The 22,769-nt window shown below is 43.2% G+C and overlaps 1 protein-coding gene across 1 annotated transcript in view; it reads right to left on the reverse strand.

Annotated features, from left to right (window-relative positions):
* The window catches only part of SLC35F3 (solute carrier family 35 member F3), a 75,268-nt gene that overhangs the window by 42,782 nt on the left and 9,717 nt on the right, over positions 1-22,769 (reverse strand). Inside the window, exon 2 of the mRNA XM_015419905.1 lies at positions 8,780-9,104. Coding sequence (XP_015275391.1) covers positions 8,780-9,104 — 325 coding nt within the window. The remainder of the gene's footprint in view (positions 1-8,779; positions 9,105-22,769) is intronic.

A 22,769-nucleotide genomic window follows, 5' to 3' on the forward strand; every position in this document is an offset into this window, starting at 1 on the left:
AGCAGGGTAGAATTATGGAAATTCCCCATATATGCCTGCTTGTCTATCTTAAGAGGACTCTTTTTAGGGTATGAGTTAAAGGAAGGGGGATCTAGAAAGCTTAACGACTTACCAACAGTATATGATGTTTCAGCTACACCCTTTTCTTCCTGTTCCTGATTACGGAGGAGTCTGATGACTAAACAGGACATGATGCTGGGAGAGCCACACTCCCCTTTAAACAATACAGGAGATCTGCACAGGATGAGATTAGGCTTATCCCTCCTTCCCAGTTTTACCAACCAATCCCATGCTCTGGTTAGTCATGGGAGGGAAAAAGGTAAAGAAAGGGAGTCTCTCTCTTCTCCCCCCCTCCCCCACTAAGGTTCAAAACTCCCACTGCATGTGCAATGCAAAGTCCTTGTGCTGTAGATGGAGTCTCTGAGGAGTGAACATTTGCCTCTGGAAGAAGGAGTGCCAGAGAACACAGCCTGAGGAGCAGGGACAAGGGCAGGTGGCAGAAGAGTGGTAATCTTCTGGCATGGGCCTTCTGCTGCACTGTACTGAGATTTCGGGAGGGCCTTCTGCTGCACTGTACTGAGATTTCTCCAGCTACTGAGAGGAAAAGTGGCTTCTGAGAGCCTGTAAAGTAGAACAACCTCAACAAGTATCCAGGCTTTCCTGGAGTTTGTGAGTTAGAGCCCAGAGGCTAAAGAGACTTACTTCTCCTCTCATCTTGGATTCGGGACTACTCAGTATATTTTATTGTTAACAGTGCTTTCTTTAAAAACAAAACCAAACAAATAAACTGTTGGAAGTGAAGGACTTTGCCACCTTCCTGAGCCTCTGTGGAAAGAACATTTTTGACATAGCCCGGACGCTAGTGACGCCTGTAGAACTTTCAGCAACCTCGTTAGCTGAAATCGCTAAGCAGCTATGAGACCATTTCACACCTCAACCTTCGGAGATCGCTTGCCGCCACACTTTCCACAAGCGCAACTGGGCCAAGGGTGAGTCCATCGCCGAATACATGGCGGCGCTCTGGAAAATGGTGAGGCAATGCAAATCTACCGACCTGAGTGACCGACTCCAAGACAGGCTAGTTTGCGGCCTACGGGACAAGAAGCTACAACAACAGCTGTTTGCCAATAAAGAGCTCTTGTTCCAGGTAGCATATGAGGAAACTGTAGCTGCCAAAGCCGCAGAGCAGTCCATCCAGGACGCGCCACAGGTGAGAACGCCACCAGAGTCCAACAAAGAGCTGCTGGTGCACCATGAAGGGTTGGACGACACCGACAGCGAGGACGACGGTGTCTACTGAACGAAAGCTGAAAGCTGAAGGAGTTCCAGGCAGCAGCAGGTCCCTAAAAAGAACTGTGCCGGTTGTGGGGGAGACCATGACAGAGACCGCTGTAAGTTCAGAGATGCCAACTACAGAGCCTGTGGAAAGAGGGGGCACATAGCCAGGGTGTGCCGCACCGCTACCATGAAGAAGTCACCGACGTCTTCACCATGGCAGAGCCATAGATCCATCCGAACAGACACGGAGCACACCAACTGCATCTACTACTCGACAGTGACGCAATCGAGCTTGCCAACTAAAAGTAGGATCACGACGACCGTACTGCTCAACAACGTCCCTTGCAAGATGGAGGTCGACTTGGGGTCGGCGCTCACCATCGTCTTGACACAGACGCTACACCGGCTGTTCCCCGGGTGGAATAAATGCCAACTAGGTCTGTGTGACATCCAGCTAACCGATTTCCAGAGGCAATGCATTCCAGTCATGGGAGTCACCACTGTCCAGGTCCGCCACAACGATTTCTGCAGTCTGCTGGATATGTTAGTAACGGAAGGCCACCGTCCCAGCCTCTTGGGACGAAATTGGTTTGAGGCAGTAGGCATTCGTTTTATGGGGGTCCAACCAGTTGAGCCCCTCAACTCGCCTATGCAGATCGAACACTCCAGTGTTACTCGCCGGCCGACTCCAGAAATTAACCTAACAACCGGCCGGAAAAAGACAACGGCCACACAACTGACCATAGCCATCAACCGATCCAAGTACCAGGAAGCGATCCGTTCCCTGCCTGCGACGCCAGGGTTGTCAAGGAATTTCCATGGCAACCGTTCCGAGCCGAAGGTTCTGCCTAGCCGCCCACAAGTGACCAAAGTTTTATCGAGGGGTGAAGGGGGCGGTTCTAGGCAAGCAAGCGTCAGAGTTCCGAGTTCGAGGCTCACAGATCCGGAGATCAAGAGTTCCATGATCACAGGTCGAGTCAGGACAAGAGACACTGCCTATAGATGCCAGGCACAGCAAACGCAACCATGAGGCCAGTATCACCCACGCCAGTGACCACAGAGCTCCTGGTATGAAACGCTCCCCAGACAAAGGTCGTTTGCCACGCTCCCATCAGGGCACCGTGTAAGGTCAGCATTCCAGGGCGGAGGCTGCCGTACAGACGCCCTGCTCATTATGGGAGTACCTTTGCTCCAGCGTTTTGCTAGGCACTCGAGAACTTGGGAACTGTGCCAACCCTGATAGCACAAGGGACAGATACATGGCCAATGTCGCAAAAGGCTACGGACTCACCCAATTGTTTGTAACGGGTTATGTATGCTGACTATAGGGGGTAAGGGTGTTTGAAATTGTTATGTGTTCTGTACTGTATGGGCTACCCTGAGGTAACCAAACCACCTCAGGCAAGGCTGTAGAAGCCTGGTATTTGGGGACTGGCTGTCTGTTGCACAGGGGCCAATCAGAGTGTAGGATAGGTCACAAACAGACACAGCAGACCCAGACGACCAGAGCGAGGACTGCAATTATTGCAACACACCCCAGTTCCAGTCCGAGGTGGAGTCAACCGCAGCAGCGCCACCTGCCAGCACTGAACGTCCGACCTTCTCCGGGCGCGAGAACTCCTCGGAAGCTGGGCCTGAGAATTTAGAACACCGGCACAGGCTAGCGGGCTGGAAACTAACAACATTCCCCAACCAGTCGTTCCCCGGAACATGGGTCCAAGCAACCTCGGTGTCAGAGTTGGGGCACTGCCAGGAGAACTAAGACGCTCTCAACAAGTAAGGACTCGGCCTGTAAAATTACAGGAATATGTGTTCTAACTTAGGGGGGAGGTGTGTTATGTCTTAACGTAATAAAGACTTATGCCAGCTTCTGTACTGTGAAACATTATAGAGCATTACAAGGATTGTACTAACAGCCAATCTAGTGTCCTGGCCCCACTGCTGGACCTCCTGATGGCACCTGGTATTTTTGGCCACTGTGTGACAGAGTGTTGGACTGGATGGGCCATTGGCCTGATCCAACATTGGCTTCTCTTATGTTCTTATGTTCCTGCTGCTATTGTCTGAAGGACAGGTTCACTGGTTCAAGGTCTGACTTGATAATTGCAATACACAAGGGTGAGGCACGTGAGGGTTTAACATAAACAAAGTACTCCTAGGTCAAGGTCATGTAAGACTTTAGAACATCAGCACTTGTACCTTGAACTATGTCCAGAAACTAACCAGTAAACGTCTCATAATACAAGTGAATTATGCTCCCTTCACTAGCAGCTTGGCATTGATGGGGTTGTAGCGAAAAGCCAATGTAGGCATGTAAGAATATACTAGATATAGGAGATACACCCCCTGGCATGTGTGTAAAAGACACAGCACATTTGACATGGCTCATATTTGATCTCAACACACTGCATGCTTTGTTTGCAGTTAACTTTTTATACTTTGAAAGGAAGGTGGGATGTAGTCTGACTGTTTTGCCACAAAAAATTTATGAAATTGCCTATCCAATAGGTACAGGTTTTTTAAAAAGATTTTATTACTTGTTGCTGCTAATGGAACACCAGTTTGTATTCCTCTGGATGTTTAGACTTAAATGCAAAGCAAGCAGAGAAGCAACTAGCATAGATAATTAGCACAGACCCCCAAGTCTAGCAAGGAGACTTTAAATCAGATTTAAAAGCTTCAACAACACTGTGATAATCAGCTTGTGTGAAATTCCAGCCACTGTACTACAACCTAAAGCTCTAATCATTCTTGTCACTGATTATAGTTTACTCATTATGAAATACTGTCCTGTAAGGCATAATGGCATAGTCTGCAGGAACACAAACCTAATTTAATGTTTACACAATGTTCCTTTTAAAAAATCCAGTATTTTTAGGCTACAATTTCTGCTCCCCTATGCATGTGTACAGACTAAACAGGGTGCAAAAACCAAGCCAAGCCTGTTTCTGCTTATTTTCAGCAACTTGCTCTCCACATTCATGCATATGCACAGGGACAAACACTACTAAGGATGAACCATCACCCCCAAGTTGTGACCTAGTCACAGGTTATGAAACTGCAGCATTACTGAAGATGGAGACTGTAGAAACCCAACTGCAAAGCTTTAACACCACATATTATAAAACAGAAGACAACGAGATGTAAAACTGGCAGGAATTTAGATTTGGATTAAAGAGAATATTTAGTCTGCCAGCAACAGAAGTTTTAGAGTAGAAAAATCACAGGAACAAAGTTTACAATAGAATGTCTGTCAGCAACCACCATATTGTTAGTAACAAAAGGCTAACCACTTGACTATTAGTTTACTATAAAGTCAGCACAAATGGCAATAGAAAGATACTCTGTCTTGGTCTCAAGTCTGAGCTTGTCAGAAAGAGGTGTGCAGTGGGGATGTAGTAATGTGCAGAGGAAGACATGGAACATCTGACAAACCTAAATTAGGGTATTTATAGAAATAACAAGCCATCTCATCAATTACACAAATTAAAATTATTACTCAGGATGCTAAGAGATTTAGGTTATCAGGGAGTTTAACAGTAATTTTGAAAAAATTAAATGAGACATTTCTACTAAAATATAACAGTTTACTAATCATCTTAGCAAACCTGATGAGGAGGTAAAATGCAAGACTAGTTTTCAGTAATCCATCCTTCTCAAGAGGAAGTCACCATGGTTTACAAAGCCATGATGTTTCTCTGAAGGAAAACTACAAACACACAACAGGAATTGTTGGACAATCCTTGTAGAAATAGCTCAGTCTAATCAGAAATAAATATTTTGGGGCCACATTGATTAGTCTGACTTGCCTTGTTCTCTTCAAGCAACTTGCCTTGTTCGCTTCAAGTTCTGACAGTCACAGGCAGCAATATTAATCTTTAGAATGTCAATGGAAGCCAGGCTGGAGCACTCTACTGCTTGCACTGGCTCATGTACTTGGAGCATCAAAAACCAACAAGAAATTGTTCCAAAGCTGATTCCCAGCTATGAACTTGTAGTTTAATTGTGATTATCTGAGTGATGACAGTAGATGGTTCTGAGATTTCTCAACAAGTTTGCTTGTCTTGCAGGGTTATACTAAATTATAACAGTGCCTAAATATTCCAAAATTTACTCAGGCTCTATAATTATTGTAGAACACACTATTTTTAGACATGAGAATTGTTATCATTTGGTGTTCAGAGGCAATCTTGGCTTTTTTGACCAAATTCCCCCATTGTTCTTAAAGCACATAAAAATGATCAGAAAGTAGCAGAACTGCTACATTTTCAAAACAACTGAATGTCAAATGTCAATAGCAGATCAAATTTTGCCTTTGCCATTTAACTTGTCTTGTTGTTCTTTTAATTCCCAAGGGCCAGTTTCTAAAATACTGGAAGTGTCAAAATCTTTCTTACTACCCATTAAGTCAAGGGTGTTGAATTCATTTGTTATGAGGGGCGGATCTGACAGAAATGAGACCTTGTTGGGCCGGGCCACGTGTGTCATAAAATGTAATGCTAGGTAGCGGAGATATAAACTTTATAAAGGACACACAAAGGGTTGTTTTTTTTACTTAGAAAAAAAATGTGCTTAAAACATTACCACTCTTGCAGTATTTTGTTTATTTAACAGTGTCTGGTAACTGACACCTCTTGCTCTGAATTATTGCATCAAAGTGTCTGTGCTGTTCCAATCTGGAGTATGCTGTTCAAGTGTGTATCTGTAAGCTGCAAAACTGCTTTTGATTTATTGACATTCACTACAGAAATCTCATGCTCAGAGTTCTGAGCCTAGGGCCCAGGGGATAACATAAAATGGCTGGGCACTGTGAGCTTTTGTACATAAATTGCTTCATGTGCTGGTCAAGAACATGAGAAGGCACCATGACACAGACTGAAGGCTATGTGTCTACAAAACTATAGTCTTCCTCAGTAGTCAGTATCAGCTTACTATCTGGGAAGCCTAAGTTCAAAATCCCCAAAGGAAATGTGCTGGGTAAACTTGGTTTGGACACATACTCTCACCCTAATCCACTTTACTGGTTTGTTGTTATTCCTCATTTAAATAATTCACATTGCTTTCCCACTGAGCAAGATTGGATTGTGAGGGCATGAATACAGTGAAAAGGGGGAGGGAACCCAGTTGCACCCAGGAAAGCCACAGCATAAGAAGCCCAACAAAACACACACATTGTAGCAACACACACAAAAGCTCATACCTTGGATAAAACCTAGTTGGTCTTAAAGGTGCTTTGTATTTCTCCCATGCGTTTGAGGCAGCCAAGCAAAGCAATCTCTCCCTCCTTCCCTTCGGGGAGGAGCCTCAGCCAATTGAAGGGAAGAAAGGCTTGTGTGATTGAGGCAGCCTGGCCAGGAAACAAGCTCTGGCTCATTCCCTCCCTCCCCCTGGAAGAGGAAGGGGGAGGGGGAGGAGCCTCAGCTAGTGCAGGGAACAGAACTTGCCTATCTATCTCTTCTGAGTGATTGAGAGAGTCTGGCAAAGCAAGCTACGATGACGCAGGAGTGGCAGAATTGGAAGACGAAACAGGAGATGGGCAGTTCCACTGTGGGCCTGATAGTAGCCCTCTGGGGGCCTGACCTGCCCCCGGGCCACATGTTTGACACCCCTGCATTAAGTACATCTTGTGATAACTATGAAACAATACATTTTATTCATCTTCGCATTTATAGGAAGTTTGTTGCAAATGTCTTCCTGGGTTTATCTGCAACCATGAAGGCAAAATGACTGTAAGAAATATAAAAGCTCTCAGTCTGAGAAAGTCTGAGAATTCCAAGAACTCCTGGTTTGTATGCTGCTCATTCTTGACACAATGTAAACTCCAAATCTCCTTCCCCCCCATAAGACATGCTATATCAATTTTTATAATTTTTCTATAAATGCTAAAACAAATAATGTCTTTAAAATGCCACTTTCTAAGCATCAGCTTTATATGGTAGTGCTTCGATTTATGTCAGTTCATATATTAATAATGCAGGCATGACTAGGGAAATAATTTGATTAAAGCATCGTTTATAGATGCTGTACATTGGGGAAAAAACTCATCCTGACCACTGAACCTGGACTGATCAACATACAAAACGAACAGTGCAAAACTCCACGTTATGAGGAAAACATGGGGTTCTCAAACATGTATCCAGGAAAGGAGTGTTTGCCATATATGCATTCTAAGAAGTAAAACTATTTCAAGGCTCTGATGAGAATGCTCTCTACTCCTTTGACAACCTAGAACCACGAAGAGAGAAGAATTCAGTGAGGAAATTGCTGCTGCCTGCTGGAAAAGGAAAGCCTACCACTCGCTCATTGCCCAACCTGAAACCATTGCACAAGCTGCTGTACTAGACGATTATTCCAGTTCAATGTATTTGTTCAAAAACCATAGGTCGCTGTAAAACAATTTTCCTCATGAGTACCTACCAATTTTTTTGTGTGGAGTGACCAAACAAGTATATTCCAAGAATGTATTTATTACAGCTATTTACATTTATGGACCAGATTTATGAAAGAGCTTCTAAAATATAAATAAATAAGGCTTGCTATAACGCATAATACATTGGTATAATACATTGGTGATCACCTCTACCCAAAAACAGCAATTCATTTCATATGCTTAGCTCTGATCCCCCTTCCAAAGAACTAAATTTGTATAAATCGTGTGTTTATTTATATCAGATAATAAGCATCAGAAAAGGGTTACTTGTGTCTGGCTTGCTACCTTAATCCATCTCCTGAAATCACTTTCCCTATATTCTGAGGCATAAAAGGTCCCCCAGTGCTTGACTCCTAAGACAATATGGGTTCTTCAAGGACTTCACTGAGATATCATGAGCAATGTTCCCTCTAAGCTTTGGAGTCTTGTGAGCAAAAATTCAACTTTGTGAGCTACTTGCATTAAAGTTGTGAGCGAGCAATTTGGCTACTGCATAAATCAGTTTGCTCTGGAGCCACCCTTCCTGAGCTAAGACAAAGGTTTGTGAGCTGGAGGCTAAAAAAAATCGTGAGCTAGCTCACACTTACTCAGCTTAGAGGGAACACTGATCATGAGTAAGCCATTTGTTCTACCTATCAACAATGAGGATTTGATATTGTGGGATGAAAAGGAGGAATGTGCTAGAAGTCCCAGCATGAATCAGATTTAGTTAACATACCTCAATGGATAAAATAATATATTTATTATATGCATATCTTGCTCCCATTTTCCTCTAATAAAGTTTTTTTGCACTTACAGCATAATACTTTATAAACAGCAGTCACTGTGAATGCGTCAGAGAAAACTTATTTTAAGGTTGACTATAATTCTGTATCCCCCACCCACCTACCCAACCTTTGCCTGTTTCTGTTTCTCTCATTTGAACCTTCCTTTAGCATTCTTCTTTCTCTTCATCAAATTTATCATGTAGCCTCATGGTCCTATTTTGTAACAGTAAAAAATGTTTTAAAAAAACCCCAAGAAGGAAAAAGGATATGTAGCACAACTTTTAAAAACCCTGTTCACCCTTACCTGTATCTTTGCTGTGGAGACTGTTTTTCAGTTGACTTAAAAACATGTCCAATGTAATACAAAGGAAAGAATAAAAAGTTCCAGTTTGTTGCAAACCACGTCAAAGTGAAAGGTGCATCAAATTTGTTAAAGGTCAGTTTTGCTAGCTGAGTTGAACCTGACCAGGATGAACATACACCAAGCACCACCACCACTCCCCAGAAAAACTTCTTAAGTTGGGTTACAGAGCATGTCCAGCAACACCGGCTTCCTCTTCCACCAGCTTCCATCCCAGCTTGTGCTTGGGCTTCTGCTGGAGCTGGGGAATCGCGGGAATGCTCATCCCCTGCAAGAAAAGAACAGAGAGAGAGAAAGAAAGAAATTTTGTTAGAACTAATGGAGAACATTCTAAAGCATTTTACTTTCCGAGAACTAAATCCTAAACCACATGGTGGTATGCATGTGTTTTGTACTCTGGTTCTTCACCCATGTACAAAAGCAAAACATGAGGCGACCCTAAGTGAATAGGCTTTTCCAGTACGGTTGCCAGGGCGGGGGGGGACTTACCAGGAGAAAGAGAAAGGCCCAGGCCATGTTGCCAACATCACAAAGGAAGTGACATTGTCATACCATTGACTTCCAGGCAACGTGCTGGTGTTTGGGCAAGAACTCTGTAGTAGAACTGGCTTCTACCGTAGAGTTTTGCCCCAAATATCAGAGTGTTGTCTAGAGCTCACTAGTGTAAAAGAGGCATTCCTCTTTCCTACTGGAAAGTACCCCTGCCAGCCAACTGATCGGTGGCTGGGGGGGGGGGGGCAGGGCCTGGTGGCAGGGGACCCCTGCCTCCACCAGAGGTGTTGGCAACCTTATTTTTCAGAGTTTAATTATGACATAAATTATATTGTTCCATCAGAAGTAACTCAACTGAAGTCAAAGGAATTTTTTAAAAAAGACATCAGTTTGACAGACCATACAATGTCATAAGCTAGGGAAGAGTATTGGCTTTTCTTGGACACCTACCCAAAATATGTTTTGGTACAAGCAAGAACTGATCTGTTCTCATCAGAACTTTGAACCATAAGCCCCTGTTATAATCTAGAACTGGGTAGATAACTGAGGTAATGATTCAGTCTGCACTAAATTAACCTTTCTCTAGCTCCTACATATTCAGATACACAGTCTTCAAGAATCTGGTTTTTAAAAACAAAGAAAAAGCTGGAAAAAAGGGAATACGGCCAGGGATAATATGAGTATTATAAAACCAGCTGACAGTTGTAATGAATGAAATGGAGTATGAAAGGAGACATGCATCCAGTTGACTGAGGAGGATATATACTATGTGCCCAAATGATCCTACCACTGAAATACAAAGTAAAAATATTGCAGAGAAACAAATATTTATAGGGTGAAAATCATATATTAATATAAATGTCTGAAGAAAAAATACCACTGCTAGCAACATGCTTTGTTCCCATGAATACAACTAGATAACATTGTAATCTTTCCAAAACACTTGTACATGTTCACAAAACCTCAACCCATCTAGGCCATATGGAAATATCCCTACGCTGAAAATCTGCTATACAGCAATAATAAAATAGAAAAGTAAAATGTGCATACAAATATTTGTTATGTATAGCTCTTCCATGTACACTCTTAAACAAAGGTGTTCAATACACTAACAAAGGTGTTTGCACTGCAGAAGTAGCGTGACACACAATACTCCACAGATCACTTTACTATGAAAATGATCTGACACATCAGGTGTTGAATTTCGAAGGATGCTCTTATGATCTCACACTGGAAGGAGTAAAAAACACTCTAGCCAAAACAAGTTGCACTGCTTTCTGAAGTAGTCTGTGTCTTCATTCCAAAATGCCTTTTTTGTTTGCTCTGGCTATGAAAATCACCTCCTCCACCCTACAGAATAAATAGTAGTAGTTCATTTCCAATGAAATGCTCTGAGACTTAAGTACGCTCAAGTGCTTTTGACTTAGTTTCTCATAAACCTTCAGAATCATCATCCCCCTAAGCAGTCTGTTCTCTAATCTACAGTTTGCAAGACCTGAGACAACAGAAAAACAGCTGAGCCAATGAAACAGGAACTGTGACATCTAGGATCTCCATCAGTCCAAGCAACTTATTCGCTTGCAAGTGTAACTCAGGCCCACTGTGATAACAGGCTAGGTCATATAATAACATTAAGAGAGGTGGGGCAAGTAGAGGCAAAGTGAGAACAAATGCAGAAAATACAGGGTCATCGGGAGAAAGGTTCAACAATACTCACTACTGTTGGGTTATAAGCCCTTTACTTGCCATTATACTGACCTTCCATTGATCATGTCATGCCTACAGTCCAGCACAATCTTCTCTGTTCTATCTCAGTGGTCACCTACATTGGTTTGTTGTATTGAAAAAGGTCTCCTAGTTTTGAGGGCATTTTCACCAAATACTTCCTAAGATTTCTCACTGTGGGTTATGGGCAGAACACTCCTTTCACATGTTGTGATACAACTGCAGATCCTTCCACATTTAACATACGAACATAAGAGAAGCCAATGTTGGATCAGGCCAATGGCCCATCCAGTCCAACACTCTGTCACACAGTGGACAAAAATATCAGGTGCCATCAGGAGGTCCAGCAGTGGGGCCAGGACACTAGAAGCCCTCCCACTGTTGCCCCCCCTCCAAGCACCAGGAATACAGAGCATCACTTGCCCCCGACCTAGAGTTCCTACCTATACCTTGTGGCTAATAGCCACTGATGGATCTCTGCTCCATATATTTATCTAATTCCCTCTTGAAGCCATCCATGCTTGTAGCCACCACCTCCTCCTGTGGCAGTGAATTCCATGTGTTAATCACACTTCGGGTGAAGAAGTACTTCCTTTTATCTGTTCTAACCCGACCGCTCAGCAATTTCATGGAGTGCCCACGAGTTCTTGTATTGTGAGAAAGGGAGAAAAGTACTTCTTTCTCTACCTGTTCTGCAAAGGACAATGCACATAAGCAAGAGTTGTATAATTCAAGAAAGCATACAGCCTGAATCCTAAAATGGTTAATGGCTTTTTGTTAATGGCCTTTCCATTGCACATTTGTATGGCATATTACCTTGACCTGAATGGCCCAGGCTAGCCCAATCTCGTCAGATCTCAGATGCTAAGAAGGGTTGGCCCTGATTAGTATTTGGATGGCAGACCACCAAGGATGTCCAGGAACTCGTGATGTAGAGACAGGCAATGGCAAACCACCTCTGAACATCTGTTGCCTTGAAAATCCTATGGGGTCGACCATAAGTCATCTGTGACTTGACAGCACTTTCCATCACCACCATGGCATATTACTTATCACAGTTTTTCTCCCACTGCAATGCCATAGTACAGTGGCTATAACAGAAGCCGCTCCCAACTTACATATAGGCACACTGTGAACAGTGGTGGTTTGGTGCCTGTCATAACTCACATCCAGGGCTTTTTTTTCTGGGGGAATGCACTGGAATGGAGTTCCAGAACCACTTCAACAAAATTCTTTTTAAAATGTTTAAAGGTTTATGAGCTTTCAGCATACAGATTGAAAACTTCATTTCCCTCTTGAGAGTTCCATCATCTTTTTTTTTTTTTTAAAGCCCTGCTCACATCCAGAAGGCAGTAATAGAAGATGATGTAAACTCTGGACAATTCAACTATATACTAGACAGAAATAAACAACATTCTCACTTTTTTATTTGATTGGTTTAAATTTGGCAGAGGATTACTTCAAATTTTGTGAGCAGTTTCAATTTCAAGGTAAAGATGGTGCCATAGGGAGTTCTTTTGCATACAAAAGCAGTAGATATGCGTACCACAAACATCAATTTTGGACTCTAATTAATATCAATTTGTGAACAATACAGTATTGTATTACAGACTGGAAAGCCAGTGCTGTTTAGTGGTTAGACTGTTGGATTGGAACTGGGAAAGCCAGATTCACAAAGTCCCTGGGCATTAACCATCTGTAGGCTCACCAGGGAGCAGCAGGATATCGTAAGTGTCTTCCACGGTCAGCAGGGATTCACCCAGACTCAATGGTGCTCATTAAAGTTCTCTTTATTATCAAGAACCACATCCACACAGGTATTTACACAAGCACAGTTTCCTTCATCTCCCCCCACCCCCACTTTGCCCCTTTAAAACCTCAGGGGGCTGAGCTGTGCACCTGCCATGGGTCCATTTCACCAGGCCTGTCCAGATCTCATTGCCTTACCTTGCCCAAGGCCCCAGCTCATCTTCCTCCCTTCGCTGTGCCTTCACAGCCTCTCCCAACCTGCCTGCCTTCTTCTGCTCCGTCTCTCCTCCTTTTTTATCCCCAAGGCTCCACCCATGCTGGCCAAGCTCAGCACTGTTCTGGAGCAGCTGCTACCTTTGGCCCAGCAGGTGGAGCTCCCTCTGTCCCCTGCTACTGCTTCCGTGCCACACCTTTCTCAGCCTAATGTACTTCATAGAGTTTTTTTGAAGATAAAATAGGGAAAATTGTAGCTCCAAAAGCAGCCCTGTGTCCCGGCTAGCAGGCACAATAATAATGATGAAAAATTGCTGTGAGTTCACAAATCACAATGAATAGACAATAATAACTAGTACAGAATTGACGCTTGATGATGTTTATAATTTCTATGTTTTCAGAACACAGGACGTCAAATACGGAAGGTGAGCGATACGAACATCTCGAGTGGCTAGCAGGCACAACAGGCACATGAGCAGAGAGACAGTGCCAGAGAAGTCTGGAAAGTGAAGTCAAGGCCAGTCAAAGGGTCAGTAATTCATTATGTGCAGGCAGGTCTGATAAGCAGAATCCAAAGGCAGTCCAGATAGCAAAGTCCAAGGTCAGTCCAAAAGTCACAGGGGGCAAGGCAGGAGTTGTGGTTGTTGGGCTCACAGATATGTGACTCGTTGCTTCCACAGCTGGAAAGGCATGCCAGCTTGGTTCAACTAAGCCTCTCACAACAAGCTGAGTTATGCAAGTCAAAATCCTGTAATCACTCAGGACTGCTGTCAGCCAAAACACCAGCATTGAGCCAAGAGACACGCCTTCTCTCTGTAAGTTACCAGTGAGATCGCTCCCAGCATTGGTCTGCTGCTGTTGAGGGAGAATCAAAGGAGTCATCCTGCCCCAACTGGTCTTGATCATTCTCTCCCATAGTCTGCCTGGAGGAGTCAGTGTCAGCTGTCAGCATTGAATCCTGGAGCTCCTGCCTTTCCTCAGCTGTTTCTTGTGAGCTGGGCCCAGGTTCTGTGACACTCAAGACATCTTCCTCCAGGCTGAGTTTCAACTGGTCAAGATGACTCACCACGCCCTGGGTCAGGAGCCATTTTGTTGCCACTCCCATGACTTACGTACTGTAATTGCAGGAGAGACTCCATATTTGAAATTAAAGCTGAGGCATTAAGATCAAGCTACAGGAAATCAGGTTACTATATTCATGAGAGAGTAGCAAGGTTTGTTAGGAGTCTGGACACTTCCCTGTCAATGGCTCTGTTCTTTGGCTTTCTGGGGGCTTGTCAAAATTCATGTCATGATTAATAATCAAGGTTTGGAGGACAACAATCGACCTTCTAAGGACCAGCCAGGAATATGCCTTATAATGCAGAATTCCCTGGAAATTTAATCACAAGATTCTGTGATTCTGTTAACAGACACTAATCAGGTCTGCCGTTTAAGTTATTCAGTCATTATGTCTAGATCATCCCATCTCCCCTGTACCTTACTGATCTTCCTGTGCCCCTTCTTCCTTATGACAATTTTTGGAATTAAATTATTCTAACTAAATCTCCTGCCTCTTCTGTATGACCAAGTCTGGATAAGTCACTCCTCGTGTTACCTTTACAAAGGATCCAAAATGCCATAAATGATATTTGGCCCAGGAAAAACACAATATAGAATCGCAGCAAAGGAAAAATCTGGCTCAATCTGATTCTCAAGGAATGCTCCTTTGTTACCAAAATCACTGGACAGAGTTACCAAAATCACTTGGACTACCTCCCTCATCACTATTTTGGGTTCTTCAATGGCATCAAGACCTCTGGACCAGGCAACGTATGACACTTTCACTCTGCTTTTTTAAACACCTTAGTCTTCCTTCTTCCCATGTCCCACCCCTTCACTGAAGCCCTGTTCGAGAACCTGCATCTTTTGCCCTCCAACTCCCCCCCCCCATTGACGCTGTATGCTCATAACAACACTGAGGGTGGGTTCTGACTTTCTGGACCTGCCTGAGGGAGAAATATCCTGTCTCATTGGGACAACAACCACTGATATTAATTGGTATGTTCAATAAAGATTATGACTAAAGTACTGTCCCTCTTGCTGTCTACTTTCTAAGCCCTTTCCTGAGGTACTGCCCAAGTTTGTGCTTGTTTCAAGCAAAGACAAAAATTCCCCTTACAAAGAAATCTGGGACTGCATGTATGAACTGAGTCTGCAAATGTACTCTGAGCATTTCCGGTAACATGGTAGAGGTGCATACACTGCCGTGAGCTCCTTGGAGGAAGGATGAGATGAAAAGGCATTGGATAGATAAACAGATGTTTTCTAAGTGATTTATAGCAGTTGCCTAGCTTTAGCTACTATATTAGTGGTCTACTGACATTTTCCTGTTCAGTTAGATGCTCTAAACAAACAACCAGAATTACATATTTTATACAGTGCTTTCAACGATGGAAGTATTTCACATACATTACCTTGGGTCTCTACATTTGCTCTCACTTGTGGTATTCTTTTTGGATACCACTGGGTACAGTGACATTCCCCACCTCCCGAATCAATGGATACAAATTCAATTTTATGTTATTATACATATAAACATATTAATTTGAAAATGAATCTTTGCAGCAGTCAGCTCATGTTTAAATAAAAAATGTACCCGAGACAGAACATTTAACATATAGGCTCATAAATGTACCTGTGTCTCTTATAGGTGCACCTTACAAAGAATGGGAGGAATGTCTTTGCTGGAAGATTTGCGAACCTGATCAGGAGGGCTTTAAACTGAAGACATTGGGGGTGGGGGGAAAAGCCTGATGTTGTGTGGCATCCCCAACACTAAGTTCAAGAAGGGGAGTGACCAGAGAATAAATGAACAGGAGAGAGGTGAGTTCAGTAATTTTCAGGTAAATTCAAAGGGACCTATTGTAGGAAAGGATGTCTGTAATCTGAGATGTCTTTATACTATTGCACAGTGTATGGGAAATAAACAGGAGGAATTTGAACTTCAAATATTGGAAAGTAAGTATGAACTGATAGGCATCACTGAGACTTGGTGGGATGAGTCTCATATATGGAGCACAGTGATTGAAGGATATACCTTGTTCAAACGGAACAGAATAAACAAAAAAGGAGGCGGGGTGGCACTATATGGCAAGAATGAATACACTTGCACTGAAATTCAGGATTTTGAGAGTTGCCCTCTTGAAAGCGTGTGGGTAAGGATAGGGGGGGGAAGAAGAGGATATTGTTGTGGGGGTATACTATAGACCTCCAAACCAACCAGAGGAACTGGGTGATACATTTGTACAACAGTTTGCTAAACTTTCACAGAGACAAGATGTAGTGGTTATGGGAGATTTCAACTATCCAGATATTTGCTGGAAATCTAACTCTGCTAGGCAATCCCACAGATTCTTGAATAGTCTTGCAGACGACTTCATCTCTCAGAAGGTGGAGGGAGGAACCAGAAGATCTGCTATCCTAGATTTAATCCTGACTAACAGGGAAGAACTGGTTGATGAAGTGAATGTTGTGGGATCCTTGAGGAATAGTGACCATGTCAGCTTGGAATCTGACATAGAGAAGGATGTGAAACCAGGACAGAGTAGTACTCGTATCCTGGACTTCAGGAAAGCTGATTTCTAAAAACTCAGAGAAATATCAGGTAGGATCCTGTGGCTGGAAATGCTGAGGGGGAAATCTGCACAGGAAGGATGGGTGATGCTGAAAAATGAAGTGCTTAAGGCACAATCACAAATTGTTCCGGTAAGAAAGAAACGTGGGAGACGGGTAATGAAGCCAAGGTGGCTGAACAAGGAACTCTCTAAAGAGCTGAGACTAAAAAGGGAAACGTACAGGAAATGGAAGGAGGGTCAGATTACTGAGGGTGAGTACAAGAAGCAGGATCGAATCTGTAGGGATGGGGTCAGAAAAGCGAAATTACTCATCTCTCTTTGCGTTGGTCTTTAACCATAAGGTGAGCTATATACAAACTGAAGAATGCGGGGCATATGAAGGAAGGAGGAACCGCCAGTCCAGAGTAAGTAAGGAAATGGTTAGAGAGCATCTAGCTGCCTTAAACACTTTCAAATCTCCAAGGCTGGATGCCTTGAATCCCAGGGTGCTAAAAGAAACTGCAGATGTTATTACGGAGCCTCTGGCTCTAATCTTTGATATGTCCTGGAGTACTGGTGTTGTGCTGGAAGACTGGAGAAGAGCTAATGTTGTCCCGATCTTCAAGAAGGGAAAAAAGATGGACCCGGGAAATTACAGGCCTGTCAGTTTGACATCAATACCTGGGAAAATTCTAGAGCAGATTATTAAATGCTCAGTCTGTGAGCACCTTGAACGGAATGAGTAATTGGTAGTAGCCAGCATGGGTTTATCAAGAATAAGTCATGCCAGACCAACCTGATTTCCTTTTTTGACAAAGTTACTAAAATGGTTGACTCTGGCAATGCTGTGGATATAGTGTATCTAGATTTCAGTAAAGCATTTGACAGAGTTTCTCATGATATCCTTGAGGATAAGCTGGTTAAGTGTGGGCTGGATGGTGCAACCGTTGGATGGATTCATGGTTGGTTGAAAAATCGTACCCAACGAGTGCTCGTAAATGGCTCTGCGTCTACATGGAGGGAAGTCTCAAACTTTTGGCAATGCCCCTCCGAGACATCATTGATTACATATCCCCAACTGGGCCTATGCATGTCTAGTTACATGCAAGCATAACTGTACTGGTAGGACCTAAAGAGCCTCTTTCTCAGGGTGAAAGAGGAGAGTGCAAATGCTGGCTTGAAACTCAACATCAAAAAAACTAAGATCATGGCATCCAGCCCCATCACTCCTTGGCAAATAGAAGGAGAAGTCGTGGAAGCAGTGACAGACTTCACGTTCCTGGGATCCAAGATCACTGTAGACGGTGACTGCAGCCATGAAATTAAAACACACCTTCTCCTTGGAAGGAAAGCTATAGCAAACCTAGACAGCATAATAAAAAGCAGAGACATCACCTTGCCAACAAAAGTCGATATGGTCAAAGCAATGGTATTCCCACTAGTACTGTATGGCTGCGAGAGTTGGACCATAAGGAAGGCCGAGCACCGAAGAACAGATGCTTTCGAATAATGGTCCTGGAGAAGATTCTTGAGAGTCCCTTGGACTGCAAGATCAAATCAGTCAATGCTAAAAGAAATCAACCCTGACTGTTCCCTGGAAGGCCAGATCCTGAAGCTGAAGCTCCAGTACTCTGGCCACCAATTGAGAAGGGAGCACTCACTGGAGAAGACCCTGATGCTGGGAAAGACTGAAGGGCAAAGAAGAAGAGGACGGCAAAGGATGAGATGGTTAGACAGTGTCACCGATGCAATGAACATGAAATTGAGCAAACTTCAGAGGATGGCAAAAGACAGGAAGGCCTGTCATGATCTGGTCCATGGGATCGCAAAGAGTTGGATTCAGCTGTGCAACTGAAGAACATTAAAAGAGTTGGGTATGTTTAGCCTGGGAAAGAGAAGGCTTAGAGGGGACATGATTGCAGTCTTCAAGTATTTGAAGGGCTGTCATGTAGAAGATGGAGTGGATCTATTCTCTGTTGCTCCAGACTGCAAGACTAGGTCTAATGGGTGGAAATTACAAGGGAGTCATTACCGGCTAAATATCTGGAGAAACTTCCTAACTGTAAGAGTGGTTGAGCAGTGGAACAGTCTGCCTCGGGAGACGGTGGATGCTTCTTTGCTGGACGTTTTCAAGAGGAGGCTGGATGACCATCTTCCGGGTATGTTGTAGGTATGTAGGTATGTAGGGCTATCTTTCGGCTATGCTCCTGCAGAGTGCAGGGGGTTGGACTAGATGACCTGTAAGGTCCCTTCCAACTCTAACATTCTATGATTCTATGATAGTATACCCTGACCATGTCGTAAAGGACAGCTTTACATTGAATTAAATTAACAGAAAGATCTTTCCTAATGACCTGGAGAACATTTACCTAACAACAGATATGGTCTTGGGATAGAAAAACATTCCAAAGTACAAATGTTATAAATTATTAATTTTAGATTTTTTTCTCTTTAAAATTAATGTTTGCTTGGGGTAGAAATATTCCCCAGAATACAAAGTTGTGCAAGTTTTTTTCCACAGATTAGAAAACTTATAGGAGCAACAAGCTCTAGCAACTATTTCAGATGGGGGTTTCAAGAAGTAGCAATCCATAAATTAAAACTGCATCAAGGTTTAGATTAACAGGCTCCAGTACATTAACCGACTACACAATTCAGAAGTGGAACAGCGAGAGCCTACCAATGAATGGCTCTTTGAAAAGACACCATCTTCAGAAGCCAAGGAAAGGCTAGTATGCAAAATTCTCTTGGAAGGCATGCCAGACATGCAGTGCTGCTACTGTCCCTTCTGGTAACCCACTGTATTTCAGATGGTAGAAAGGGAGAAAACTATTCTTGGAATTACTATGGACCCAGACCCATTAGTGCTTTGAGTCAGGCACAGAAACTGATCAGTAACCAGCATACATGAAATAAAATTGTGTGATTCAGGCATAGGAACTAATCATTGCAGTAATGTTTTCCAAGTGGTCGTCTTCTACCAACTGATTTTTATATTATTAATCAGCTGTAACATCTAAATATTTTTAAAAGGAGGCTCAGTATGAAGAAAAAATGGGCTGCATACAGCAATGTGCCAACAAAACAAAAAGGAAAAAATGCCAAGTGATAGTCGGCTGATTATTGTGCAAAATCCCTACAGATTTCCCCATGCAGGCATTGTCAGGGGGAATCAGAGCATTCACCTAGTGCTGTAACTGTCCACGGTAAAAGGTAAAGGTAAAGGTTCCCTTGCTCGAAAGCCAGTCGAATCTGACTCTAGGGTTGCGGTGCTCATCTGTACCACTGTACCACCACCGAGCTGCCATCTTTGACGGTGGACTAGATCTGGAGATGAGCCGGCCCTGGGCAGACGCCCAGACGCCTAGGTAACCAAAGAATGCATGCTGTCAGGTTAGGTTAATGAATGAACCCATCTTGGACTGAGAAAAACATTTTAACATCAAGAGCACCGCACCTCACTTAATGATTGTTTTTATTGTGTAATGATTGTTTTATGATGTTTTAACTGTTATTATGGCAATTGCCTTTGTTGTAGCCGCCCTGAGCCTGCTGGGGAGGGTGGGGTATAAATCTAACAAATAAATAAATAAAATAAATAAATATCTCCGTTTCCAAGCCGAAGAGCCAGTGCTGTCCGAAGACATTTCCATGGTCATGTGGCCGGCATGACTAAACACCAAGGTGCACGGAACGTTGTCCACAATAAAAGAACTTAATTGCTGAGGGCACTTCCAGCACTAGGTGAATGCTCTGATTCCCCCTGATGAAGCTTGCACGGGGAAATCTGTAGGGACTTCGTACAATAATAAATGAGTTCACTATCATCTGGCATTTTTTTCCTTTTTGTTTAAAGGAAGCCCCACATAAAAACACATTACAGAAGTCTAGTTTGGATGACATTAAGGCACGAGTAACTGGCCATATCTCACTGATTCAAGAAGGGGCAAAATTGCCAAACCAGCTGAAGCTGTCAAAAGCTACTTCAGACCATATGTATCACCTGATCAACTAGGAATAGCAATAGAACCAGGAGACCCCCAAGCTGCAGACCTAGGTTTTCCAGGGAAGTGTAACCCAGACCAAAGAAAGAACACCCACCCCTAGATCAGTCATATTTCCATCCAACAGTAGCTCCGCCTTATCTGGACTAAGATTCAGTTTGCTCAGTTTGTTCTAAACACTAGTTTAGAAATTCCACTGCCTCCCCAAAGCTAGATGGAAAACAGAAGTAAAACTTTGGTCCATCAGCATATTGGTGAAAATGAAGCCTAATTTTCTGGACAAACCTCCAGTGGTTTCATATTGTTGTAAAGAAGTACAAGGAACAAAATGGTCCCCTGTGATACTCCACACACAAAAAGCCATGGGGTGGAGTAGGAGTCCCCCAATATCATGTTCAGAGGCATACCGACCCAGAAGGAATGGGGCCACTGCAAAATGTTACCATCTAGACTTAATTCTGTCAGACAACTCAAAAGGATACCCTGGCTGAGGGTATCAAATACTGCTGGAAAGATTCAGAAGAATGAAAAGGGTGTGCTCCCATATCCATCTCCTAACTAAATAATCCAATATTCTGGACACACTGAAACTCTCAAAACCATGTCATGCACATTCCACATCATGTACATTCACAGGAATGCTCTGGTAGAGTACAGCCACTGTAATAAGACACTTCTTCCCTACTTGCCCAAGTAAAGTTACTGCCCTTGGTTGCAGCCCTAATTAAAGTGAGAATAGGATGGCAGAATCAATTTTCAATTTACCTACCATCTGATGACTATCAATATTGACAGTGCCAATCATCTCATTAGTGGTATGGAATACCACGTATGCTCACCCAGGGCTGGACGCAGGTTCCACCCCCTGCCACACTCCCTGTACAGCACCTGTTTGAATCTGTAGACTGCAAGAATGCCCATCAGACAATATCAGAGACAGGCAGTTTATCCCATAAAAGATACTGAGATTCCCCCATACAATGTGTTTTGTAATCACAGAAACAAAGAGAATCACTAGATTTGTTTCAGCAGTCTGTGGGATTACTATGGGATAAACATGGAATAAGCAGCTTGAAAAGGCTCACTACTAGAGGATGAGATCCTGTGCAGAATTATGCAAAAATAATTCCCATCTAATAAGCCCAACTTAATAGCAGTACAATTATTTTGCTGTTTAAGAATTTAAAGAAAATAAAGGATTTCCAGACAAGATTATGCAAACAGTAAGTAGCCCAAAAGAGGGATATATTAGTATAAATTATACCTACAGTGAGATATGCTTTGGTTTGATGCCTTTCAGTTTAATTTTAAAATAGTTTTATTGCACAGAGCTAATCTGTGTCTGGTCTTTGGTTTTGCTTTGTATATGATAATTTAAATTTGTTGTAAACCATCTTGCTTATTCATTTTGGATGGAAGGATGAAGCATAATTTAGGGATGCCAGCCTCCAGGTGGGACTGAGGAATCCCTAATATAAGCTTTTGAGGAACCACAGGATTCCACAGGACACAGTTTGAAATTCACTGCTTTATCAGTCACCGGTAAAAGACATGTGTATATCTCATCTTCTCCCTCATCATCACCACCAGTTCGAGGATTCTATGTTAAGCAAAAACAAGAGTGTTCCTGATGCTTTTACTCTCAATACCTTGCTGAACTGTGAAAAGTGTGTGCCAGGGCAATGGACAGAGCTGTGGTCCCAAGCAGAGTGCCCCATGATGGACTATGGCCTGTACACTGTGGACAGGGCAGCCTTGTGCCACAGACTTATGCCAAGCCAGATATGGGACTACAGAGGACTTCTGCCCATGCTACATCCTGTATCTGCACAAGGAGATGAAGACCAGAAGCCCCACTCTCCATGAACGTAGAACCAGCAGCAGACCAGAGAGGAGCCATGTTCTGACAGAGGGCAGATGTTCCTGCACAGCAGCCATGAAGGGATCGCTTCTCCATCATGCAGCACATTCCCTTCCACCCTGAAACAATGACTATTGCCAGCTAGACACAAAAGCAGCAATTAAGCTTTCCTGTCACCAATCAAGATACAAACACTGAACCATTAAAGTGATTGCACCCTCCTTCTCCCTTCCCATGTTTCATACCTTCCCCAAGACTTCCCTGCCACACATCAACCCTAAATTGTCCAGCCA

This window comes from Gekko japonicus, unplaced genomic scaffold (assembly GCF_001447785.1).
Source record: "Gekko japonicus isolate JY-2015 unplaced genomic scaffold, Gekko_japonicus_V1.1 scaffold315, whole genome shotgun sequence".
NCBI lineage: Eukaryota > Metazoa > Chordata > Lepidosauria > Squamata > Gekkonidae > Gekko > Gekko japonicus.